The sequence below is a fragment of the Pleurodeles waltl genome, chromosome 6, assembly GCF_031143425.1.
Source record: "Pleurodeles waltl isolate 20211129_DDA chromosome 6, aPleWal1.hap1.20221129, whole genome shotgun sequence".
Lineage (NCBI taxonomy): Eukaryota > Metazoa > Chordata > Amphibia > Caudata > Salamandridae > Pleurodeles > Pleurodeles waltl.
In genome coordinates this window covers 1,513,423,156-1,513,450,471 of record NC_090445.1, presented here as the reverse complement: position 1 = coordinate 1,513,450,471, position 27,316 = coordinate 1,513,423,156, and the positions used below count along the sequence as shown (strand labels likewise).

The 27,316-nt window shown below is 47.5% G+C and overlaps 1 protein-coding gene across 11 annotated transcripts in view; it reads right to left on the bottom strand.

Annotated features, from left to right (window-relative positions):
* The window catches only part of LOC138301017 (cyclin-dependent kinase 11B-like), a 634,168-nt gene that overhangs the window by 207,446 nt on the left and 399,406 nt on the right, over positions 1-27,316 (bottom strand). For all 11 annotated transcript variants that reach the window (XM_069241025.1, XM_069241026.1, XM_069241031.1 and 8 more), the window contains one exon: positions 13,802-13,907. In XM_069241025.1, the coding sequence (XP_069097126.1) occupies positions 13,802-13,907 (106 nt within the window). The remainder of the gene's footprint in view (positions 1-13,801; positions 13,908-27,316) is intronic.

The window sequence follows — 27,316 nt, the reverse complement described above, 5'->3', positions numbered from 1 at the left end:
CTGGGCCTAAGAGCTCAACCTGATAATGTTCAAGCTCCAAAGGCTCAGTTCCTTCAGAGGGCAGAACTTCTTCCTGAGAAGAGAGGTTCTCTTTTTCTGACTGTGTTGCAGTTGGTTTCCCAACTGACTTTCCTTTTCTCTTGGTAGGCTGGGCCATTTTTCCAGACTCCAGCTCTACTTTTTCACCCTGTGCCTTGCATTGTGCTCTGGTTTTTACACACACCAGTTCAGGGATACCCAGCATGGCTGCATGGGTTTTTAGCTCTACCTCAGCCCATGCTGAGGACTCCAGGTCATTTCCAAGCAGACAGTCTACTGGGATGTTTGAGGAGACCACCACCTGTTTCAGGCCATTGACCCCTCCCCATTCTAAAGTTACCATTGCCATGGGATGTGCTTTAGTTTGATTGTCAGCATTGGAGACTGTATAAGTTTTTCCAGTCAGGTATTGGCCAGGGGAAACCAGTTTCTCTGTCACCATGGTGACACTGGCACCTGTATCCCTCAGGCCCTCTACACTTGTCCCATTAATAAAGAGCTGCTGCCTGTATTTTTGCATGTTAGGGGGCCAGGCAGCTAGTGTGGCTAAATCCACCCCACCCTCAGAGACTAGAGTAGCTTCAGTGTGGACCCTGATTTGCTCTGGGCACACTGTTGATCCCACTTGGAGACTAGCCATTCCAGTGTTACCTGGATTGGAGTTTGGAGTGGAACTTTTCTTGGGACAGGCCTTGTCTCCAGTTTGGTGTCCAGACTGACTACAGTTTCGACACCAGGCCTTTTTGGGATCAAAGTTTTTACCCTTGTACCCAGGATTGTTTTGTGAAGAGGCTCTGGGCCCACCCTCCTGTGCAGGTTTTTGGGGGCCTGTAGAAGACTCTTTACTATTTTTAGTTTTGGCTGTCTCACCACCTTTCCCCTGGGGAGGTTTTGTGACCCCTTTCTTTTGGTCACCCCCTGTGGAAGTTTTGGACACCCTTGTCTTGACTCAATGGTCCGCCTTCTTTCCCAATTCTTGGGGAGAAATTGGTCCTAGGTCTACCAGATGCTGATGCAGTTTATCATTGAAACAATTACTTAACAGGTGTTCTTTCACAAATAAATTGTACAGCCCATCATAATTACTTACACCACTGCCTTGAATCCAACCATCTAGTGTTTTTACTGAGTAGTCTACAAAGTCAACCCAGGTCTGGCTCGAGGATTTTTGAGCCCCCCTGAATCTAATCCTATACTCCTCAGTGGAGAATCCAAAGCCCTCAATCAGGGTACCCTTCATGAGGTCATAAGATTCTGCATCTTTTCCAGAGAGTGTGAGGAGTCTATCCCTACACTTTCCTGTGAACATTTCCCAAAGGAGAGCACCCCAGTGAGATCTGTTCACTTTTCTGGTTACACAAGCCCTCTCAAAAGCTGTGAACCATTTGGTGATGTCATCACCATCTTCATATTTTGTTACAATCCCTTTGGGGATTTTCAACATGTCAGGAGAATCTCTGACCCTATTTATGTTGCTGCCACCATTGATGGGTCCTAGGCCCATCTCTTGTCTTTCCCTCTCTATGGCTAGGATCTGTCTTTCCAAAGCCAATCTTTTGGCCATCCTGGCTAACTGGATGTCCTCTTCACTGGAGTTATCCTCAGTGATTTCAGAGGTGTTGGTCTCTCCTGTGAGGGAACCTGCATCTCTGACTATTATTTTTGGAGTCAGGGTTTGAGAGACCCTGTTCTCCCTAAATAGGACTGGTAGGGGGGAATTTTCCTCCAAGTCACTATCCTCTTCCTCTGAGTTGCCACCCTCAGAGGGGTTGGCCTTTTCAAACTCTGCCAAAAGCTCCTGGAGCTGTATTTTGGTAGGTTTGGGGCCTATGGTTATTTTTTTTAGTTTACAGAGTGACCTTAGCTCTCTCATCTGTAGATGGAGGTAAGGAGTGGTGTCGAGTTCCACCACAGCCACATCTGTGCTAGACATTTTGCTTCTAAAAGTTGGAATACTTTTTAAGAATCTAAAACTGGTTCTAGAATCTAATTCAAACTTTTACAAACTTTTAAACTCTAAAAGAAATGCTAAACAGGATCTAACACAAGGCCCTAGCAGGTCTTTTAAGAATTTAGAAAACTTTTCAAATTGCAAAAATCAATTTCTAATGACAATTTTGGAATTTGTCGTGTGATCAGGTATTGGCTGAGTAGTCCAGCAAATGCAAAGTCTTGTACCCCACCGCTGATCCACCAATGTAGGAAGTTGGCTCTGTATGTGCTATTTCAAAGTAAGGAGTAGCATGCACAGAGTCCAAGGGTTCCCCTTAGAGGTAAAATAGTGGTAAAAAGAGATAATACTAATGCTCTATTTTGTGGTAGTGTGGTCGAGCAGTAGGCTTATCCAAGGAGTAGTGTTAAGCATTTGTTGTACATACACATAGACAATAAATGAGGTACACACACTCAGAGACAAATCCAGCCAATTGGTTTTGTTATAGAAAAATATCTTTTCTTAGTTTATTTTAAGAACCACAGGTTCAAATTTAACATGTAATATCTTGTTTGAAAGGTATTGCAGGTAAGTACATTAGGAACTTTGAATCATTTCAATTGCATGTATACTTTTCAAGTTATTGACAAATAGCTACTTTAAAAGTGGACACTTAGTGCAATTTTCACAGTTCCTGGGGAGGTAAGTTTTTGTTAGTTTTACCAGGTAAGTAAGACACTTACAGGGTTCAGTTCTTGGTCCAAGGTAGCCCACCGTGGGGGGTTCAGAGCAACCCCAAAGTTACCACACCAGCAGCTCAGGGCCGGTCAGGTGCAGAGTTCAAAGTGGTGCCCAAAACGCATAGGCTATAATGGAGAGAAGGGGGTGCCCCGGTTCCAGTCTGCCAGCAGGTAAGTACCCGCGTCTTCGGAGGGCAGACCAGGGGGGTTTTGTAGGGCACCGGGGGAGAACACACACAGTAGCACAGAAAGTACACCCTCAGCAGCGCGGGGGCGGCCGGGTGCAGAGTGCAAACACGCGTCTGGTTTCCTTCAGTTTTCAATGGGAGACCAAGGGGTCTCTTCAGCGATGCAGGCAGGCAAGGGGGGGGGCTCCTCGGGGTAGCCACCACCTGGGCAAGGGAGAGGGCCTCCTGGGGGTCACTCCTGCACAGAAGTTCCGTTTCTTTAGGGGCTGGGGGCTGCGGTGCAGGGTCTTTTCCAGCCGTCGGGAAATAGGAGTTCGGACAGTCGCGGTCAGGGGGAGCCTGGGGATTCCCTCTGCAGGCGTCGCTGTGGGGGCTCAGGGGGGACAACTTTGGTTACTCACAGTCGTAGAGTCGCCGGAGGGTCCTCCCTGAGTTGGTTGTTCTCCACCAGTCGAGTCGGGGTCGCCGGGTGCAGTGTTGCAAGTCTCACGCTTCTTGCGGGGAGTTGCAGGGGTCTTTAAATCTGCTCCTTGTAACAAAGTTGCAGTTCTTTTGGAGCAGTGCCGCTGTCCTCGGGAGTTTCTTGTCTTTTTCGAAGCAGGGCAGTCCTCAGAGGATTCAGAGGTCGCTGGTCCCTTGGAAAGCGTCGCTGGAGCAGGTTTCTTTGGAAGGCAGGAGACAGGCCGGTAAGTCTGGGGCCAAGGCAGTTGGTGTCTTCTGTTCTTCCTCTGCAGGGGTTTCTCAGCTCGGCAGTCCTTCTTCTTGTAGTTGCAGGAATCTAATTTCTAGGTTCAGGGAGAGCCCTTAAATACTAAATTTAAGGGCGTGTTTAGGTCTGGGGGGTTAGTAGCCAATGGCTACTAGCCCTGAGGGTGAGTACACCCTCTTTGTGCCTCCTCCCAAGGGGAGGGGGTCACATCCCTAATCCTATTGGGGGAATCCTCCATCTGCAAGATGGAGGATTTCTAAAAGTCAGAGTCACCTCAGCTCAGGACACCTTAGGGGCTGTCCTGACTGGCCAGTGACTCCTCCTTGTTTCTTTCTTTGTTTCCTCCAGCCTTGTCGCCAAAAGTGGGGGCCGTGGCCGGAGGGGGCGGGCAACTCCACTAAGCTGGAGTGTCCTGCTGTGCTGTGACAAAGGGGTGAGCCTTTGAGGCTCACCGCCAGGTGTTACAGCTCCTGCCTGGGGGAGGTGTTAGCATCTCCACCCAGTGCAGGCTTTGTTACTGGCCTCAGAGTGACAAAGGCACTCTCCCCATGGGGCCAGCAACATGTCTCTAGTGTGGCAGGCTGCTGGAACCAGTCAGCCTACACAGATAGTCGGTTAGGTTTCAGGGGGCACCTCTAAGGTGCCCTCTGGGGTGTATTTTACAATAAAATGTACACTGGTATCAGTGTGCATTTATTGTGCTGAGAAGTTTGATACCAAACTTCCCAGTTTTCAGTGTAGCCATTATGATGCTGTGGAGTTCGTGTAAAACAGACTCCCAGACCACATACTCTTAAAGCTACCCTGCACTTACAATGTCTAAGGTATTGCTTAGACACTGTAGGGGCACAGTGCTCATGCACTGGTGCCCTCACCTATGGTATAGTGCACCCTGCCTTAGGGCTGTAAGGCCTACTAGAGGGGTGACTTATCTATACTTGCATAGGCAGTGAGAGGCTGGCATGGCACCCTGAGGGGAGTGCCATGTCGACTTACTCGTTTTGTTCTCACCAGCACACACAAGCTGGCAAGCAGTGTGTCTGTGCAGAGTGAGGGGTCTCCAGGGTGGAATAAGACATGCCGCAGCCCTTAGAGACCTTCCCTGGCATCAGGGCCCTTGGTACCAGAGGTACCAGTTACAAGGGACTTATCTGGATGCCAGGGTGTGCCAATTGTGGAATCAAAAGTACAGGTTAGGGAAAGAACACTGGTGCTGGGGCCTGGTTAGCAGGCCTCAGCACACTTTCAATTCAAAACATAGCATCATCAAAGGCAAAAAGTCAGGGGGTAACCATGCCAAGGAGGCATTTCCTTACAAGTGTACAGTAAGTACTCGACTTACGATCTCAGTGTTCGGGGGTTAGGATGTACACAGGTTCAAGTTGACCCCAAAAGTGCAACACAAGGCCGGCAGGGTGCAGAGGTCAAAGTTGGTGATGGGTTTTTAATGGAATTCTAAAAAAGTGGGGCTTGGTCCGGGGCACGGCATCTCTACTGGCTGGCATGCCCTAGGGCACTCTAACAGGAGACATGAGCCTTTGAGGCTCATCGCCAAGTATTGTAGTTACTGCAGGGGGAGGTTTGAAGCACCTCTACTCAGAGCAGGCTTTGTTCTTGACCCCAGAGAACACAAAGGCTCTCAGTCCATGGGGTCAGAAACTTGTCTCTTAGAGGCAGGCCTGCACACACTGGTCAGGCTTACACGAAAGGGTTGGTTAAAATACAGGGGGCATCTCTAAGATGTCCTGTGTGTGTTTGTCAAAAAGTCCAACACTGGCATCAGTGTGGGTTTATTGAGCTAAGAAGTTTGATACCAAACTTCCCAGTCTTCAGTGTAACCATCATGGAGCTGTGGAGTTCATAATGACAAACACCCAGTCCATGTACTCGATATGGTCACACTGCACTTACAATGTCCAATAAGGGACTTAGACACTGTAGGGGCATATTGCTCATGCAGCTATTCCCTCAACTGTGGTATAGTGCACCCTGCTGTAGGACTGTAAGGCCTGCTAGAGAGGTGACTTACCTATGCCACAGGCAGTAGCTGGTGGATATGGCACCCTGAGAGAGAAATGCCATTTCGACTTTACCTTTTTCTCCCCACCAGCACACACAAGCTGCAAGGGCTGTGTGCATGTCTTTTTGTGAGGGGTCCCTTAGGGGGGAATAATACATGCAGCAGCCCTTAGGGACCATCCCTGGCCACAGGTACCTTTTACAAGGGACTTAGCTGTGTGCCAGGGGTGTGGCAATTGGGGAAGCAATGGTATAGTTAAGGTAAAGTACACTGGAGATGGTGCCTGGTTAGGAGGATCCCAGCACACACTCAGAAAAATTAGCATCTGCTATCAGGCAAAAAAGTGGAGCGGTAGACATGCCAAAAACGGCACTTCCCTAAACCTGGATCAAGCAGCTCCTTGTCTGTGATAATGCGCGTGGGCATTGTGTCCTTTATTAGACTGTTTTTCCACAGGTGGGTGAGAGTAAAGGAAAAGTTTAGAGAAAGATGTCCTTGCACAAATATATATATAGAATTAGAAGGTAACTGAAATGGCCACAGGTGTCCGTGAAGGAGGGAGGGCTGATGTGAATCTACAGCACTACATGCCACGAACATATGTCTTCTGGGTATGTTACATTATCTATCCGATGGCATGTGTGGCTGTAGATAAACATGGTCTGCATAGACTATAAAGCAGTCTCTCCATAAAAGAGGTGGCTAACCTGTGGGAGTTGCAGTTGTCTAGAAAAGTGTTCTTAAGACAGCCTGTCCTATATTGGCATGCTGATGTACTACTACATCTACATAGTAATGCTTTGTAAATATACGTAATGTAGACCAAGTAGCCGCTTTACAAATGTCAGCTAAAGGAATGTTTCCCAAGAACGCCATAGTGGCACCTTTCTTACTAGTGGAATATGTTCTAGGAGTTAGTGGCAACTGTTTTTTGCTTTAGCATAACAAGTTTGTATGCACTTAACGATTCACCTAGCTACGCTATTTTAGGAAATAGCATTACCCCTATGCAGTACTCAAAAAGATGGTTTCCCTAAATTCTTTAGTCCTGTCAATGTAATACATAAGTGCCCTTTTGACATCTATAGTGTGGAGTGCTCCTTCTGGTTTGACTGACCTGGAATTGAGAAACTACTTTTTGTAGGAACCTTGGGTTTGTATGGAGGACCACCTTGTCTTCGTGTATTTGAAAGAAATGCTCTTCTAAAGTTAAGGCCAGGAGTTCACCTAGTCTGAGTGACTTAATCCTGGCTAAAAAAAAAACACTTTCCAAAAAAGGAACTGAATAGGACATGAATGAAATGGCTCAAGAGGAAAGCCCATGGCCCATGTGAGTACTATATGAAGATTCCAGGCTAGGACTGGGGGCATTCCAAGTGGAATTACTCTTAAGTCCTTCCATGAAGGCTTTAATAACTGGGATTCTGAACAGAGAAGTATTCTGTCTGTTTGGTAAAAACACAGCTATGGTTGCAAGATGTAATCTGATTGAAGTGTAATCCAAGTTTGCTTTTTACAAGTGAAGCAAATGGAAACCAATAACTTGGACAGATGCTTTAATGGGGTTCGTCTTTTTAGATTGGTCGTAGCAAACAAAACATTTCTATTTAGCTGCGTAACATGCTCTAGTTGTTCACCTACGACCTTCCTTAAGAATCTCAATACACTCAGGCGGTAACTAGAGGTAACCAAACTCTATGACTTCAGGAGCCATATCACAAGATTGAGTGGCTTAGGGTCTGGGTGTCTGATTTGCCCTTGGTCTTGGGTAAGAATGTCCAGCCTATTGGGGAGCTTCTCGTGCGGAATCTATGAGACGTCCAGGATTGTTGGGAACCCTGGCTGATGTGCCAGAGTGGGAGCTACCAGGATCATGATGAAGGACGTCTAAGTTTCCGAACCAGAAATGGAATGAGAGGGAGAGGTCAAAAGGCATGGGCAAATATCCCTGACCAGTTCATCCATAGAGCATTGCCCTTGGACAGAGGGTGAGGGTACCTGGATACAAAGCTTGGGCATTTTGTGTTTTCTATAGTGGCGAAAAGGTCTATTTGAGGGGTTCCCCAATTTTGGAAGTATTTTTGAAGGACTTGTGGGTGGAGTTCTGTAAGGAAATGCCTCCTTGGCATGGTTACCCCCTGACCTTTTGCCTTTGCTGATGCTATGTTTTGAATTGAAAGTGTGCTGAGGCCTGCTAACCAGGCCCCAGCACCAGTGTTCTTTCCCTAACCTGTACTTTTGTTTTCACAATTGGCACACCCTGGCATCCAGGTAAGTCCCTTGTAACTGGTACCCCTGGTACCAAGGGCCCTGATGCTAGGGAAGGTCTCTAAGGGCTGCAGCATATCTTATGCCACCCTGGGGACCCCTCACTCAGCACAGACACACTGCTTGCCAGCTTGTGTGTGCTGGTAAGGACAAAACGAGTAAGTCGACATGGCACTCCCCTCAGGGTGCCATGCCAACCTCACACTGCCTATGCAGTATAGATAAGTCACCCCTCTAGCAGGCCTTACAGCTCTAAGGCAGGGTGCACTATACCATAGGTGAGGGCACCAGTGCATGAGCACTGTGCCCCTACAGTGTCTAAGCCAAACCTTAGACATTGTAAGTGCAGGGTAGCCATAAGAGTATATGGTCTGGGAGTCTGTCAAACACGAACTCCACAGCACCATAATGGCTGCACTGAAAACTGGGAAGTTTGGTATCAAACTTCTCAGCACAATAAATGCACAGTGATGCCAGTGTACATTTTCTTGTGAAACACCCTAGAGGGCACCTTAGAGGTGCCCCCTGAAACCTTAACCAACTACCTGTGTAGGCTGAGTGGTTTTAGCAGCCTGCCACACTCGAGACATGTTGCTGGCCACATGGGGAGAGTGCCTTTGTCACTCTGTGGCTAGTAACAAAGCCTGCACTGGGTGGAGAGGCAGGAGCTGTAACACCTGGCGGTGAGCCTCAAAGGCTCACCCCCTTTGTTCCAGCACCACAGGGCATTCCAGCTAGTGGAGTTGCCCGCCCCCTCCGGCCACGGCCCCACTTTTGGCGGCAAGGCCGGAGGAGATAATGAGAAAAACAAGGAGGAGTCACTGGCCAGTCAGGACAGCCCCATAGGCAACCTGAGCTGAAGTGACTCTGACTTTTAGGAATCCTCCATCTTGCAGATGGAGGATCCCCCCAATAGGGATAGGAATGTGACCCCTCCCCTTGGGAGGAGGCACAAAGAGGGTGTAGCCACCCTCAGGGCTAGTAGCCTAAACACACCCCTAAATCCTGTATTTAGGGGCTCCCCTGAACCTAGGAAATCAGATTCCTGCAACTTAAGAAGAGGACTGCTGAGCTGAAAAACCCTGCAGAGAAGACGGAGACACCAACTGCTTTGGCCCCAGTCCTACCGGCCTGTCTCCCCCCTTCGGAAGAAAACTGCTCCAGCGACGCTTTCCCCAGGACCAGCGACCTCTGAATCCTCAGAGGACTGCCCTGCTCTAAAAAGATCAAGAAACTCCAGAGAACAGCGGCCCTGTTCAACAAAGACTGCAACTTTGTTTCCAGAGGAGCAGCTTTAAAGACCCCTGCAATCTCCGCCAGAAGCGTGAGACTTGCAACACTGCACCCGGCGACCCCGACTCGACTGGTGGAGAAACAACACCTCAGGGAGGACCCTCCGGCGACTCCGAGACTGTGAGTAACCAAAGTTGTCCCCCCCTAAGCCCCCACAGCGACGCCTGCAGAGGGAATCCCAAGGCTCCCCCTGACCGCGACTGCCTGACTCTAAAATCCCGATGCCTGGAAAAGACCCTGCACCCGCAGCCCCCAGGACCTGAAGGATCGGAACTCCAGTGCAGGAGTGACCCCCAGGAGGCCCTCTCCCTTGCCCAGGTGGTGGCTACCCCGAGGAGCCCTCCCCTTGCCTGCATCTCTAAAGAGACTCCTTGGTCTCTCATTGAAACCAATTGAAAACCCGACGCGTGTTTGCACACTGCACCCGGCCGCCCCGTGCTGCTGAGGGTGTACTTTTTGTGCTGGCTTGTGTCCCCCCCGGTGCCCTACAAAACCCCCCTGGTCTGCCCACCGAAGACGCGGGTACTTACCTGCTGGCAGACTGGAACCGGGGCACCCCCTTCTCCATTGAAGCCTATGTGTTTTGGGCACCACTTTGAACTCTGCACCTGACCGGCCCTGAGCTGCTGGTGTGGTGACTTTGGGGTTGCTCTGAACCCCCAACGGTGGGCTACCTTGGACCCCAATTTGAACCCCGTAGGTGGTTTACTTACCTGCAAGAACTAACAATAACTTACCTCCCCTAGGAACTGTGAAAATTGCACTGTGTCCACTTTTGAAATAGCTATATGTGTTTTATGTAAAAAGTATATATGCTATTGTGATTATTCAAAGTTCCTAAAGTACTTACCTGCAATACCTTTCAAATGAGATATTACATGTAGAATTTGAACCTGTGGTTCTTAAAATAAACTAAGAAAAGATATTTTTCTATACAAAAACCTATTGACCTGGAATTGTCTTCGAGTGTGTGTTCCTCATTTATTGCCTGTGTGTGTACAACAAATGCTTAACACTACTCCTTTGATAAGCCTACTGCTCGACCACACTACCACAAAATAGAGCATTAGTATTATCTCTTTTTGCCACTATCTTACCTCTAAGGGGAACCCTTGGACTCTGTGCATACTATTCCTTACTTTGAAATAGTGCATACAGAGCCAACCTCCTACAAGTTCTCATTCATGGACTTGTTGATTCATCCCGCTGAGCAAGTCTGCAAACTCGTTCTCCATTTCTGGGAGATAATCTGCAAGTAGTCAAATGTGATGGTGATGAGCCTACTTCCATATTGTTTGTAGGTCCTATGTTGTGTCTATCCATTGTGTATCATACTGAAGGTGGCCCCCCTACCTTTGACCACACCAGAAAAACACTGACTATATACATCTTCCCAAACCCCATGCTAATGGGGTTTGGGAAGATGCATATAGTCAGTGTTTTCCCAGAGGATGGTGAACCATGGGTGGTAGTGTTCTTACCCCAGCTTCTGAAATTGTTGATTCTATACGTCCCTCTGAAGAAAACCTCAAGAGTAAGTGGTTGATGCTTGTTTAGTTTAGTAGAGGTGTTTAGGTCAGAGGTTGTTTATGTTTTAGAATCTCCTCTATATGTTGGGTGACGAAAAAAAACATTTTGTGTTTGGGACTAAAGAGCCCCCATGCTCTTTGCAGTGTCCATATCTTTCTTTAATTTCTAAATTGTGGAGTCAACTTGAGGGTAAAGAGATGCTCCATGTCAAAGGACATATTAAGCACCGCTTGTTAAACTTCTGACTTCGAGCCTGAACTTCTAAGCCGTGCATGCCTCCTCAACAAGATGCTGATGTTTATTTCACGTGCAGCCTTATCGGTGGCATCTAATGCACTGGATTGCATTGTTAGCGACTGTTTACCCCTCTGAAACAATCTGAGACAATCTGCTGAGGCTCATCGGGAAGATATTGGAGGAGCTCCTTCATCTCATCCCGGTGAGCCCGGTCATACCTACAGAGCAAGACCTGTGAATTGGCAATATGCTAATGATTTGTGCTTGTGCAGCGATTCGCTGGCCTGCTGCATCAAGCCTCTTGCGCTCCTTTTCTGGTGGAGCAGAGTCCCCCAGTAACCGGGCTGTTAGCCCTCTTTCTGATGGTGGTAGTCACTACTGAGTCTGGTGGGGTACGAGACCTGATGAATAACGGGTCGGAAAGTGCCGGCTTGTTTTTTTTTTGTCCACCCTGAGTGTCATAATCCTATAGGAGACAGGCTCTTTAAAGATATTGTCTATGTGCACAGGAAGAAACTGAATTGGTCTGTGGGTGGTGGTGAGGGTATCAAACAAAAAATCCTTCTCTATTGGGTCTTTCTGGAGGCTGCACATTGCGATAAGTGGCTATCCTAGCAATGACCTGTTGGTAGCTAGTAGTATCCTCTGGAGGAGAGGGTCGTGCAGGATATAAGTCTGGATCGCGCTTGTCTCCTGTTTAGTGCCCATGGGCTCTTTATTGGCTCAACAGAAGACTGTGTAGTGGAAGACTGACTAGAATACAATTGATCCGAAGGAGTAGTGTCTTGAGTTTTCAGTACTGATGATTTCAGTCAGTGGATTTTTTTTATGCCAAAACGGATTCCAAGCTCCTTTGGCTCGGAGCCGATACAGTCGGTGCAGAGTTTGCCGGTTAGCATTCAGATTGAAATGGAGGAGGTCGATACCGGAGATGCAGCAGTAGTCTTCATTCTATTCGGTGCCAAGTAGACTGGCAGGGCAGCTGAAATGTTCTTCCGAGACAGACCATGGCCTGATGGCAATGTTAGTCCGGCGACCTCAGTAGGGGCTTTTTGATGAACCTTACTGGGGACAGGAGGGGCTACAGTACTCAATTGCTGTGCCGATGGTACCTCGTGGCTCTCTATGTCGGACTGAACGTCAGAATCTGAATCTTGAATGGAGATGGCCGCCTTCTGCTCGGGCACCTCCTACGCGTGTTCTTTCCCAAAGAAGTATGGGGTGTCTTAAGGGGATTTAAGCGCCATCTCCAACCTGCACGCTCTTTGATCCTGAAGATAGGCAGGTAGACTCCTGGTAATCTAGTGAGGCACGTTACACACCTAGTGATGGTCAGTGAGGGGTGAACCTGGAGTGGCACCGAGGGCAGAAACAAAACTGTGCCCGTTCCATCAGTTCAGTATTTTCTTTGGTGCACGGTGGAGGTAGGCCCAAGGCCGGGTGAAGCACTCCACTAAGGGTGCATGGTCAGTACTGGACCCGACGAGATGGAAAGTACAAATGTAAAATAGAAAATGCAATCTAAATAATAATACAGTTGAATATAGGATAGAGGGAAAGAAAGTCTCGGACCAGAGTAAATCGAAGACTGAGCTAAGAAATACACGTCCAAAACTGACAGCAGAGAGAAAACAATCTAACAAAGGAAAGCAACACCGAGAAGCCGGAGCTACCCTATCTTGTGACTTGAAAATGCCTCGAAGAAAACTTGTAGCGCTCTGAACCCAGCACTAGATGGCTGGAGCATGAGTATTTACAGCCACACATGCCATAGAACACCTATTTCCTTAATGCTCAGGATGTACTGAAGGCTCCAACTCTGAAGACAGAGGATTGAAGAACATCAATTTATGAAAGATCAGATGCTGGGGGAAACCAGGTTTCTGTTAGAAAAAAACATTTAATGCTTTCTTCCACAAGGTACCATTACAGTGCCAGGTAACAGCCTGTACAAGGATCCCAAAACTGAAGTCCAGATTAAACACCACCCTCTGAAGCCTATTCACGCAGGATTGGCACATATGTGCAAGTGAGCCTACACTACCCAAAAACATGGCATTGCCTGACCATCACAGCAACTGGAGCATTTCTCCACAAATGAAGGACTGCCATGGTGCAGCTTGCATGATTGGCTCTGGAGGGGGAACCAATGTATAACTCACAGGTTTGCCCTTAAAGTACAGCCCAGAGAAGGCCAAGGCACAAATGCCGCTGCTGACCATTGCAGACCTCACTGGAACATCAGGACAATAAATCAGTACAGTCTGACTTTCTGGGATACATACGGAGGTAGATGAGTTCAGAAGAAAGGTTAGGTTTTTGTTAAGGCAGTAGAAGCTACATTTTACAGCAGCCAACTTTCAGAGCTTGTGATGTGGCAGGCCAGTTTTTCAGTCCTTGTGTAGGAGGAGTATTTTGTGTCTTTTAAACATGCAATGTTACAGTGTTCTCTAAAGTCAAAGGTATCTTCACATATCAAACTCAGATGGTGTATTTTCCAAACAGAATGCTTCAGATTTTAAAAACGTTCCTTAAAATGTTTTTGGGAATCCCACACATGCAAAAAGAATTTAAAAAGTGTATTAATATCTGAAAGAATTCAGTTTTATGAAAATAAAAAATAAAAAAAAATATAAATAAACATATTTTCAATGGTATCGTTCATCCTGCACATACACATTAGTAAAGCTTGTTTAGTCACACACTTGCAGCTATTGGGGCAGGAAGTTACGGAACACTTATGACAAGACATGCTGGGATGGGTCCAGCAGTTAAGCTCTCCATATACACACAATTGCAACAGTGGCAAGATCCAGGTGTCACAAGGCTTTTACCAGTACATACCAGGTAAGAAAGGCTGCTTCATGGTCTCCATCAAACTCTTGAGGTCGTGCTCCACATAATTCATAACAATATAAATCTTGTCCATGTTGCTACCAACTACAATTTCCTGAAAGAAAAGAGGCATTTTAAAAGGGAAAAGAAACTGTGTAGCATTTTATCTGCTTAAGAATGAACATTAAGTGGGCAGGATGTCATGGCTTGGGAGGGGGCATAGTAAGGGGAATGAAGCGATTAGTACTACTACAATTTATCTTTAACCAGCAAATCTAGGAAGGTGATGTCAGATCAAAAAATGTTTCTAATAGAAATGTGACTGTAAGGAAATGCCTCCTTGGCATGGTTACCCCCTGACTTTTTGCCTTTGCTGATGCTATGTTTTGAATTGAAAGTGTGCTGAGGCCTGCTAACCAGGCCCCAGCACCAGTGTTCTTTCCCTAACCTGTACTTTTGTATCCACAATTGGCAGACCCTGGCATCCAGATAAGTCCCTTGTAACTGGTACCCCTGGTACCAAGGGCCCTGATGCCAGGGAAGGTCTTTAAGGGCTGCAGCATGTATTATGCCACCCTAGAGACCCCTCACTCAGCACAGACACACTGCTTACCAGCTTGTGTGTGCTAGTGAGAACAAAATGAGTAAGTCGACATGGCACTCCCCTCAGGGTGCCATGCCAGCCTCTCACTGCCTATGCAGTATAGGTAAGACACCCCTCTAGCAGGCCTTACAGCCCTAAGGCAGGGTGCACTATACCATAGGTGAGGGCACCAGTGCATGAGCACTGTGCCCCTACAGTGTCTAAGCAAAACCTTAGACATTGTAAGTGCAGGGTAGCCATAAGAGTATATGGTCTGGGAGTCTGTCAAACACGAACTCCACAGCACCATAATGGCTACACTGAAAACTGGGAAGTTTGGTATCAAACTTCTTAGCACAATAAATGCACACTGATGCCAGTGTACATTTTATTGTAAAATACACCACAGAGGGCACCTTAGAGGTGCCCCCTGAAACCTAACCGACTATCTGTGTAGGCTGACTGGTTCCAGCAGCCTGCCACACTAGAGACATGTTGCTGGCCCCATGGGGAGAGTGCCTTTGTCACTCTCAGGCCAGTAACAAAGCCTGCACTGGGTGGAGATGCTAACACCTCCCCCAGGCAGGAGCTGTAACACCTGGCGGTGAGCCTCAAAAGCTCACCCCTTTGTCACAGCACCGCAGGACACTCCAGCTAGTGGAGTTGCCCGCCCCCTCCGGCCCCGGCCCCCACTTTTGGCGGCAAGGCCGGAGAAAATAATGAGAATAACAAGGAGGAGTCACTGGCCAGTCAGGACAGCCCCTAAGGTGTCCTGAGCCGAGGTGACTAACTTTTAGAAATCCTCCATCTTGCAGATGGAGGATTCCCCCAATAGGATTAGGGATGTGACCCCCCTCCCCTTGGGAGGAGGCACAAAGAGGGTGTACCCACCCTCAGGGCTAGTAGCCATTGGCTACTAACCCCCCAGACCTAAACACGCCCTTAAATTTAGTATTTAAGGGCTTTATCTGAACCTAGAATTTAGATTCCTGCAACTACAAGAAGAAGGACTGCTGAGCTGACAAACCCCTGCAGAGGAAGAACAGAAGACACCAACTGCCTTGTCCCCAGACTTACCGGCCTGTCTCCTGCCTTCCAAAGAAACATGCTCCAGCGACGCTTTCCAAGGGACCAGCGACCTCTGAATCCTCTGAGGACTGCCCTGCTTCGAAAAAGGCAAGAAACTCCCGAGGACAGCGGCACTGCTCCAAAAGAACTGCAACTTTGTTACAAGGAGCAGATTTAAAGACCCCTGCAACTCCCCGCAAGAAGCGTGAGACTTGCAACACTGCACCCGGCGACCCCGACTCGACTGGTGGAGAACAACCAACTCAGGGAGGACCCTCCGGCGACTCTACGACTGTGAGTAACCAAAGTTGTCCCCCCGAGCCCCCACAGCGACGCCTGCAGAGGGAATCCCCAGGCTCCCCCTGACCGCGTCTGTCTGAACTCCATTTCCCGACGGCTGGAAAAGACCCTGCACCCGCAGCCCCCAGCCCCTAAAGAAACGGAACTTCTGTGCAGGAGTGACCCCCAGGAGGCCCTCTCCCTCGCCTAGGTGGTGGCTACCCCGAGGAGCCCCCCCCCTTGCCTGCATCGCTGAAGAGACCCCTTGGTCTCCCATTGAAAACTGAAGGAAACCGACGCGTGTTTGCACACTGCACCCGGCCGCCCCCGCGCTGCTGAGGGTGTACTTTCTGTGCTACTTTGTGTCCCCCCCGGTGCCCTACAAAACCCCCCTGGTCTGCCCTCCGAAGACGCGGGTACTTACCTGCTGGCAGACTGGAACCGGGGCACCCCCCTCTCTCCATTATAGCCTATGTGTTTTGGGCACCTCTTTGACCTTTGCACCTGACCGGCCCTGAACTGCTGGTGTGATAACTTTGGGGTTGCTCTGAACCCCCAACGGTGGGCTACCTTGGACCAAAAACAGAAACCTGTAAGTGACTTACTTACCTGTGAAAACTAACAATAACTTACCTCCCCCAGGAACTGTGAAAATTGCACTGTGTCCACTTTTAAAACAGCTTATTGTGTTTTATGTAAAAAGTATACATGCTAAAGTAATGATTCAAAGTTCCTAGAGTACTTACCTGCAATACCTTTTGTAAGGAAATGCCTCCTTGGCATGGTTGCCCCCTGACTTTTTGCCTTTGCTGATGCTATGTTTACAATTGAAAGTGTGCTGAGGCCTGCTAACCAGGCCCCAGCACCAGTGTTCTTTCCCTAACCTGTACTTTTGTATCCACAATTGGCAGACCCTGGCATCCAGATAAGTCCCTTGTAACTGGTACTTCTAGTACCAAGGGCCCTGATGCCAAGGAAGGTCTCTAAGGGCTGCAGCATGTCTTATGCCACCCTGGAGACCCCTCACTCAGCACAGACACACTGCTTGCCAGCTTGTGTGTGCTAGTGAGAACAAAACGAGTAAGTCGACATGGCACTCCCCTCAGGGTGCCATGCCAGCCTCTCACTGCCTATGCAAGTATAGGTCAGTCACCCCTCTAGCAGGCCTTACAGCCCTAAGGCAGGGTGCACTATACCATAGGTGAGGGTACCAGTGCATGAGCATGGTACCCCTACAGTGTCTAAACAAAACCTTAGACATTGTAAGTGCAGGGTAGCCATAAGAGTATATGGTCTGGGAGTCTGTCAAACACGAACTCCACAGCACCATAATGGCTACACTGAAAACTGGGAAGTTTGGTATCAAACTTTCTCAGCACAATAAATGCACACTGATGCCAGTGTACATTTTATTGCAAAATACACCCCAGAGGGCACCTTAGAGGTGCCCCCTGAAACTTAACCGACTGTCTGTGTAGGCTGACTAGTTCCAGCAGCCTGCCACACTAGAGACATGTTGCTGGCCCCATGGGGAGAGTGCCTTTGTCACTCTGAGGCCAGTAACAAAGCCTGCACTGGGTGGAGATGCTAACACCTCCCCCAGGCAGGAGCTGTAACACCTGGCGGTGAGCCTCAAAGGCTCACCCCTTTGTCACAGCCCAGCAGGGCACTCCAGCTTAGTGGAGTTGCCCGCCCCCTCCGGCCACGGCCCCCACTTTTGGCGGCAAGGCTGGAGGGAACAAAGAAAGCAACAAGGAGGAGTCACTGGCCAGTCAGGACAGCCCCTAAGGTGTCCTGAGCTGAAGTGACTCTAACTTTTAGAAATCCTCCATCTTGCAGATGGAGGATTCCCCCAATAGGGTTAGGATTGTGACCCCCTCCCCTTGGGAGGAGGCACAAAGAGGGTGTACCCACCCACAGGGCTAGTAGCCATTGGCTACTAACCCCCCAGACCTAAACAAGCCCTTAAATTTAGTATTTAAGGGCTACCCTGAACCCTAGAAAATTAGATTCCTGCAAACTACAAGAAGGACTGCCTAGCTGAAAACCCCTGCAGAGGAAGACCAGAAGACGACAACTGCCTTGGCTCCAGAAACTCACCGGCCTGTCTCCTGCCTTCCAAAGAACTCTGCTCCAGCGACGCCTTCCAAGGGACCAGCGACCTCTGAATCCTCTGAGGACTGCCCGGCTTCGAAAAAGACAAGAAACTCCCGAGGACAGCGGACCTGCTCCAAAAAGACTGCAACTTTGTTTCAAGAAGCAGCTTTAAAGAACCCTGCAACTCCCCGCAAGAAGCGTGAGACTTGCAACACTGCACCCGGCGACCCCGACTCGGCTGGTGGAGAACCAACACCTCAGGGAGGACCCCCGGACTACTCTACGACTGTGAGTACCAAAACCTGTCCCCCCTGAGCCCCCACAGCGCCGCCTGCAGAGGGAATCCCGAGGCTTCCCCTGACCGCGACTCTCTGAAACCTAAGTCCCGACGCCTGGAAAAGACCCTGCACCCGCAGCCCCCAGGACCTGAAGGACCGGACTTTCACTGGAGAAGTGACCCCCAGGAGTCCCTCTCCCTTGCCCAAGTGGAGGTTTCCCCGAGGAACCCCCCCCTTGCCTGCCTGCAGCGCTGAAGAGATCCCTTGATCTCTCATTGACTAACATTGCGAACCCGACGCTTGTTTCTACACTGCACCCGGCTGCCCCCGCGCTGCTGAGGGTGAAATTTCTGTGTGGGCTTGTGTCCCCCCCGATGCCCTACAAAACCCCTCTGGTCTGCCCTCCGAAGACGCGGGTACTTACCTGCAAGCAGACCGGAACCGGGGCACCCCCTTCTCTCCATTATAGCCTATGCGTTTTGGGCACCACTTTGAACTCTGCACCTGACCGGCCCTGAGCTGCTGGTGTGGTAACTTTGGGGTTGCTCTGAACCCCCAACGGTGGGCTACCTTGGACCGAGAACTGAACCCTGTAAGTGTCTTACTTACCTGGTAAAACTAACAAAAACTTACCTCCCCAGGAACTGTGAAAATTGCACTAAGTGTCCACTTTTAAAGTAGCTATTTGTCAATAACTTGAAAAGTATACATGCAATTGAAATGATTCAAAGTTCCTAATGTACTTACCTGCAATACCTTTCAAACAAGATATTACATGTTAAATTTGAACCTGTGGTTCTTAAAATAAACTAAGAAAAGATATTTTTCTATACAAAACCTATTGGCTGGATTTGTCTCTGAGTGTGTGTACCTCATTTATTGTCTATGTGTATGTACAACAAATGCTTAACACTACTCCTTGGATAAGCCTACTGCTCGACCACACTACCACAAAATAGAGCATTAGTATTATCTATTTTTACCACTATTTTACCTCTAAGGGGAACCCTTGGACTCTGTGCATGCTATTCCTTACTTTGAAATAGCACATACAGAGCCAACTTCCTACACCTTTCAAAAGAGCTATTACATGTAAAATTTGAACCTGTGGTTCTTAAAATAAACTAAGAAATGAAAATGTCACTTACCCAGTGTACATCTATCCGTGGCATCAGTCGCTGTAGATTCGCATGTTTTGCATAACTCGCCATCTGGTGTTGGGCCGGAGTGTTACAAGTTGTTTTTCTTCGAAGAAGTCTTTTGAGTCACGGGACCGAGTGACTCCTCCTTTTGTCTCCATTCCGCATGGGCGTCGACTCCATCTTCGATTGTTTTTCCCCGCAGAGGGTGAGGTAGGAGTTGAATTGTAGTAATAGTGCCCATGCAATGGATTGACTAAGTATGTACCTATTTAAGGTTGAGATGATATATATACAAATAGTTGAAGGTAACTTCCGAACTGCTACAGGCTCCCGGGGAGGCGGGTGGGCACATGCGAATCTACAGCGACTGATGCCACGAACAGATGTACACTGGGTAAGTGACATTTTCAGTTCGATGGCATCTGTCGCTGTAGATACGCATGTTTTGCATAGACTAGTAAGCAGTTATCTCCCCAAAAGCGGTGGATCAGCCTGTAGGAGTGGAAGTAGTTTGAAATAATGTTCTTAATACGGCTTGACCTACTGTGGCTTGTTGTGCGGATAACACGTCTACACAGTAGTGCTTGGTGAATGTGTGAGGCGTAGACCATGTGGCTGCCTTACATATTTCTTGCATTGGGATGTTTCCTAGAAAGGCCATGGTTGCACCTTTCTTTCTGGTTGAGTGTGCCCTTGGTGTAATGGGCAGCTGTCGTTTAGCTTTAAGGTAGCAGATTTGGATGCATTTAACTATCCATCTGGCTATACCTTGTCTTGATATTGGGTTTCCTGCATGAGGTTTTTGAAATGCAATAAATAGTTGTTTAGTCTTTCTGATGTTCTTTGTTCTGTCAATGTAATACATCAATGCTCTTTTGACATCTAATGTATGTAGTGCCCTTTCAGCTACGGTATCTGGCTGTGGAAAGAACACTGGAAGTTCCACTGTTTGATTTAGATGGAACGGTGAAATAACCTTTGGCAAAAAGTTAGGATTAGTCCTTAGGACGACCTTATTCTTGTGTAGTTGTATAAAAGGTTCTTGTATTGTAAACGCCTGAATCTCGCTTACTCTTCTTAGGGAAGTAATGGCGATGAGAAATGCAACCTTCCAGGTTAGGAACTGTATTTCGCAGGAGTGCATGGGTTCAAAAGGTGGACCCATAAGTCTAGTTAGGACAACATTTAGGTTCCATGAAGGAACAGGTGGTGTTCTTGGTGGTATAATTCTCCTAAGGCCCTCCATGAATGCTTTAATGACTGGTATCTTATATAGGGAAGTTGAATAGGTAGTCTGCAGGTATGCAGATATTGCTGCAAGGTGTATTTTAAAGGAAGAGAAAGCCAGGTTAGATTTTTGTAAGTGAAGCAAGTAACCCACTACATGTTCTGGAGTTGTGTGTAATGGTTGTATTTGATTAATATGGCAGTAGCAAACAAACCTCTTCCATTTACTTGCATAGCAGTGCCCGGTGGATGGCCTTCTGGCTTGCTTTATGACTTCCATACATTCTTGGGTAAGTTGTAAGTGCCCGAATTCTAGGATTTCAGGAGCCAGATTGCTAGATTCAGCGATGCTGGATCTGGGTGTCTGATCTTTTGGTGGTGTTGTGTCAACAGATCTGGCCTGTTGGGCAATTTGATGTGGGGTACTACTGATAAGTCTAGCAGCGTTGTGTACCAGGGTTGCCTTGCCCAAGTTGGTGCTATTAATATGAGTTTGAGTTTGTTTTGACTGAGTTTGTTTACCAGGTAAGGAAGGAGAGGGAGAGGAGGAAAAGCGTAAGCAAATATCCCTGACCAGTTCATCCATAGGGCATTGCCTTGGGACTGTTTGTGTGGGTATCTGGATGCGAAGTTTTGGCATTTTGCGTTCTCCTTCGTCGCAAACAAGTCTATTTGAGGTGTTGCCCAGAGTTTGAAATAGGTGTTCAGAATTTGGGGGTGAATTTCCCATTCGTGGACCTGTTGGTGATCTCGAGAGAGATTGTCTGCAAGTTGATTTTGGATCCCTGGTATAAATTGTGCTATTAGGCGGATTTGGTTGTGAATTGCCCAACGGCAAATTTTTTGTGCTAGCAGGCTTAACTGCGTGGAGTGCGTCCCCCCTTGCTTGTTTAGATAATACATTGTTGTCATGTTGTCTGTCTTGACGAGAATGTATTTGTGAACTATTATTGGTTGGAAAGCTTTTAGTGCTAGAAAAACTGCTAGAAGTTCTAGGTGATTTATATGCAGTTTTGTTTGATGTACGTTCCATTGTCCTTGTATGCTGTGGTGATCGAGGTGTGCTCCCCACCCTGTCATGGAAGCATCTGTTGTTATTACGTATTGTGGCACTGGGTCTTGGAAAGGCCGCCCTTTGTTTAAATTTATGTTGTTCCACCACAGAAGCGAGAGGTAAGTTTGGCGGTCTATTAACACCAGATCTAGAAGATGACCCTGTGCTTGAGACCACTGTGATGCTAGGCACTGTTGTAAGGGCCTCATGTGCAGTCTTGCGTTTGGGACAATGGCTATGCATGAAGACATCATGCCTAGGAGTTGTAATACCATCTTTGCTTGTATCTTTTGTGTTGGATACATGCGTTGTATGATGGTGTTGAAATTTTGAATTCTTTGGGGACTTGGAGTGGCTACTCCTTTTGTTGTGTCTATTATGGCTCCTAGGTATTGTTGTACCTTGCACGGCAGAATGTTGGATTTTGTGAAGTTGACGGTGAACCCTAGTTTGAAGAGGGTTTGTATGATCTGATTTGTGTGATTTGAGCACTCTATTAACGAATGGGCCTTGATTAGCCAGTCGTCTAGATATGGGAACACATGTATTTGCTGCCTTCTGATGTGTGCAGCGACTACCGCTAGACATTTGGTAAAGACTCTTGGTGCGGTTGTTAATCCGAAAGGCAGTACCTTGAATTGGTAATGTATTCCTTTGAATACAAACCTTAAGTATTTCCTGTGCGATGGGTGTATTGGTATATGGAAATACGCGTCCTTGAGGTCTAAAGTTGACATGTAGTCGTGTAGTTTTAGCAATGGTAATACTTCTTGTAGTGTGACCATGTGAAAATGGTCTGATTTGATGAATGTGTTCACTATTCTGAGGTCTAGGATTGGTCTCAGCGTTTTGTCCTTCTTTGGTATCAGAAAGTACAGTGAGTAAACTCCTGTGTTTATTTGTGTGTTTGGCACTAATTCGATTGCATTCTTTTGCAATAGTGCCTGCACTTCTATCTCCAGGAGATTGGAATGATGTTTTGTCAAATTTTGTGCTTTTGGTGGTATGTTTTGGAGGGAATTGTAGAAATTCTATGCAATAACCATGTTGGATAATTGCTAGAACCCAAGTGTCTGTAGTGATTTCCTCCCATGCTTTGTAATAATGACTTATTCTTCCCCCCACTGGTGTTGTGTGGAGGGGATGAGTGACATGTGAGTCACTGCTTAGTAGTAGGGGTTTTGGGGCTTTGAAATTTTCCTCTATTCCTAGGGAATTGCCCTCCTCTATATTGTCCCCGAAAACCTCCTCTGTACTGTCCCTGGTAACTGGACGGTGTTGCCTGTGAGGTGCTGGCTTGTGTGCTCTGACCCCGAAACCCCCCTCTAAAGGGTGTTTTACGGAATGTGCTGTAATTCCCTCTGCTCTGCGGGGAGTAGAGTGCGCCCATGGCTTTAGCAGTGTCCGTGTCTTTTTTGAGCTTCTCAATCGCTGTGTCCACTTCTGGACCGAACAGTTCTTTTTCGTTAAAAGGCATATTGAGAACTGCTTGCTGAATCTCTGGTTTAAATCCAGACGTTCGGAGCCATGCATGCCTTCTGATAGTTACAGATGTATTAATTGTCCGTGCAGCTGTATCTGCAGCGTCCATGGAGGAGCGGATTTGGTTGTTGGAAATGGTCTGTCCCTCCTCAACCACTTGTTTTGCCCTATTTTGTAGGTCCTTGGGCAGATGGTCAATGAGATGTTGCATCTCATCCCAATGGGCTCTGTCATAGCGCGCAAGTAGTGCCTGGGAGTTAGCGATGCGCCACTGGTTTGCAGCTTGTGCTGCGACTCTCTTACCAGCTGCATCAAACTTGCGGCTTTCTTTATCTGGGGGTGGTGCATCTCCAGATGTGTGGGAGTTGGCCCTTTTCCTAGCTGCTCCTACAACGACAGAGTCTGGTGGCAGCTGTGTAGTGATGAAAGCCGGGTCTGTAGGAGGCGCCTTATACTTTTTTTCCACTCTTGGTGTGATTGCCCTGCTTTTGACCGGCTCCTTAAAGATTTCTTTTGCGTGCCGGAGCATACCAGGGAGCATAGGCAGGCTTTGGTAGGAGCTGTGGGTGGAGGAGAGCGTGTTGAATAAAAAGTCATCCTCGACCTGTTCTGAGTGGAGGCTTACATTGTGAAATTGTGCTGCTCTAGCCACCACTTGAGAATACGCAGTGCTGTCCTCTGGTGGAGATGGCTTCGTAGGGTATGCCTCCGGACTGTTATCTGACACTGGGGCGTCGTATAAGTCCCATGCGTCTTGATCTTGGTCACCCTGGCTCATGGTGGTGTGAGCTGGGGAATGTGATGGAGTTTGTGCTGGTGAGACGTTAATCACAGGTGGAGGAGAGGGTGGTGGGGTAACTTTTTTCACCACTTTTGTATGTGGTGTTTGTTCAGTTTGGAACTCCAATCTTCTCTTTCTTCTAATAGGGGGAAGGGTGCTTATTTTTCCTGTCCCCTGCTGTATGAAAATACGCTTTTGCGTATGGTCTACATCAGTTGAGTGTAGCTCTTCCTCAAACCTATGCTTTTGCATTTGGGAGGTTAGCGAGTGCTCTTCTGTATAAGAGTCTGAAACTGGGTCGGTTGCAGTTTGTTTTGGCACCGAAACCCTGTCTGCATCTTTTTTCGGGTCCGAGGTGACTTTTTTCTTTTTCGGGGCCGAAACCTCTCGGCGTCGATCTTCTTCGGTGCCGCTGTCTCGGCGTCGAGCCGTGTCTACACCGGTATCTCTGTGTCGATGCTTGTCTCCAGCACTTTCTCGGTCCCGAGAAGGCTGCGTGCCGGTGTCTCGACCGGAGTCGGACGATCTCGGCACTGTTTGGGCCTTTTTCGGTGCCGACGGTCAGTCACCGAATTTATGGGTCGAGCCATGGCCTGGTGGCAGTGGCGTCCCCTGGGCCTTGTAATGAAAATGACACTTACCCAGTGTACATCTGTTCGTGGCATCAGTCGCAGTAGATTCGCATGTTTTGCAATAGCTCGCCATCTGGTGTTGGGCCGGAGTGTTACAAGTTGTTTTTCTTCGAAGAAGTCTTTCGAGTCACGGGACCGAGTGACTCCTCCTTTTGTCTCCATTGCGCATGGGCGTCGACTCCATCTTCGATTGTTTTTCCCCGCAGAGGGTGAGGTAGGAGTTGAATTGTAGTAATAGTGCCCATGCAATGGAGTGACTAAGTATGCACCTATTTAAGGTTGAGATGATACATATATAAATAATTGAAGGTAACTTCCAAACTGCTACAGGCTCCCGGGGAGGCGGGTGGGCACATGCGAATCTACTGTGACTGATGCCACGAACTGATGTACACTGGGTAAGTGACATTTTCAGTTCAATGGCATCTGTCGCTGTAGATACGCATGTTTTGCATAGACTAGTAAGCAGTTATCTCCCCAAAAGCGGTGGATCAGCCTGTAGGAGTGGAAGTAGTCTGAAATAATGTTCTTAATACGGCTTGACCTACTGTGGCTTGTTGTGCGGATAACACGTCTACACAGTAGTGCTTGGTGAATGTGTGAGGCGTAGACCATGTGGCTGCCTTACATATTTCTTGCATTGGGATGTTTCCTAGAAAGGCCATGGTAGCACCCTTCTTTCTGGTTGAGTGTGCCCTTGGTGTTATGGGCAGCTGTCGTTTAGCTTTAAGGGAGCAGATTTGGATGCATTTAACTATCCATCTGGCTATACCTTGTTTTGATATTGGGTTTCCTGCATGAGGTTTTTGAAATGCAATAAATAGTTGTTTAGTCTTTCTGATGTTTTTTGTTCTGTCAATGTAATACATCAATGCTCTTTTGACATCTAATGTATGTAGTGCCCTTTCAGCTACGGTATCTGGCTGTGGAAAGAACACTGGAAGTTCCACTGTTTGATTTAGTTGGAACGGTGAAATAACCTTTGGCAAAAATTTAGGATTGGTCCTTAGGACGACCTTATTCTTGTGTAGTTGTATAAAAGGTTCCTGCATTGTAAACGCCTGAATCTCGCTTACTCTTCTTAGGGAAGTAATGGCGATGAGAAATGCCACCTTCCAGGTTAGGAACTGTATGTCGCAGGAGTGCATGGGTTCAAAAGGTGGACCCATAAGTCTAGTTAGGACAACATTTAGGTTCCATGAAGGAACAGGTGGTGTTCTTGGTGGTATAATTCTCCTAAGGCCCTCCATGAATGCTTTAATGACTGGTATCTTATATAGGGAAGTTGAATAGGTAGTCTGCAGGTATGCAGATATTGCTGCAAGGTGTATTTTAATGGAAGAGAAAGCCAGGTTAGATTTTTGTAAGTGAAGCAAGTAACCCACTACATGTTCTGGAGTTGTGTGTAATGGTTGTATTTGATTAATATGGCAGTAGCAAACAAACCTCTTCCATTTACTTGCATAGCAGTGCCTGGTGGATGGCCTTCTGGCTTGTTTTATGACTTCCATACATTCTTGGGTAAGTTGTAAGTGCCTGAATTCTAGGATTTCAGGAGCCAGATTGCTAGATTCAGCGATGCTGGATCTGGGTGTCTGATCTTTTGGTTGTGCTGTGTCAACAGATCTGGCCTGTTGGGCAATTTGATGCAGGGTACTACTGATAGGTCTAGCAGCGTTGTGTACCAGGGTTGCCTTGCCCAAGTTGGTGCTATCAATATGAGTTTGAGTTTGTTTTGACTGAGTTTGTTTACCAGGTAAGGAAGGAGAGGGAGAGGAGGAAAAGCGTAAGCAAATATCCCTGACCAGTTCATCCATAGGGCATTGCCTTGGGACTGTTTGTGTGGGTATCTGGATGCGAAGTTTTGGCATTTTGCGTTCTCCTTTGTCGCAAACAAGTCTATCTGAGGTGTTCCCCAGAGTCTGAAATAAGTGTTCAGAATTTGGGGGTGAATTTCCCATTCGTGGACCTGTTGGTGATCTCGAGAGAGATTGTCTGCGAGTTGATTTTGGATCCCTGGTATAAATTGTGCTATTAGGCGAATTTGGTTGTGAATTGCCCAACGCCAAATCTTTTGTGCTAGCAGGCTTAACTGCGTGGAGTGCGTCCCCCCTTGCTTGTTTAGATAATACATTGTTGTCATGTTGTCTGTTTTGACGAGGATGTATTTGTGAACTATTATTGGTTGGAAAGCTTTTAGTGCTTGAAAAACTGCTAGAAGTTCTAGGTGATTTATATGCAGTTTTGTTTGATGTATGTTCCATTGTCCTTGTATGCTGTGTTGATCGAGGTGTGCTCCCCACCCTGTCATGGAAGCATCTGTTGTTATTACGTATTGTGGCACTGGGTCTTGGAAAGGCCGCCCTTTGTTTAAATTTATGTTGTTCCACCACAGAAGCGAGAGGTAAGTTTGGCGGTCTATTAACACCAGATCTAGAAGGTGACCCTGTGCTTACGACCATTGTGATGCTAGGCACTGTTGTAAGGGCCTCATGTGCAGTCTTGCGTTTGGGACAATGGCTATGCATGAAGACATCATGCCTAGGAGTTGTAGTACCATCTTTGCGTGTATCTTTTGTGTTGGATACATGCGTTGTATGATGGTGTTGAAATTTCGAATTCTTTGTGGACTTGGAGTGGCTACTCCTTTTGATGTGTCTATTATGGCTCCCAGGTATTGTTGTACCTTGCGAGGCAGAATTTTGGATTTTGTGAAATTGACGGTGAACCCTAGTTTGAAGAGGGTTTGTATGATATAATTTGTGTGATTTGAGCACTGTATTAACGAATGGGCCTTGATTAGCCAGTCGTCTAGATATGGGAACACATGTATTTGCTGCCTTCTTATGTGTGCAGCGACTACCGCTAGACATTTGGTAAAGACTCTTGGTGCGGTTGTTA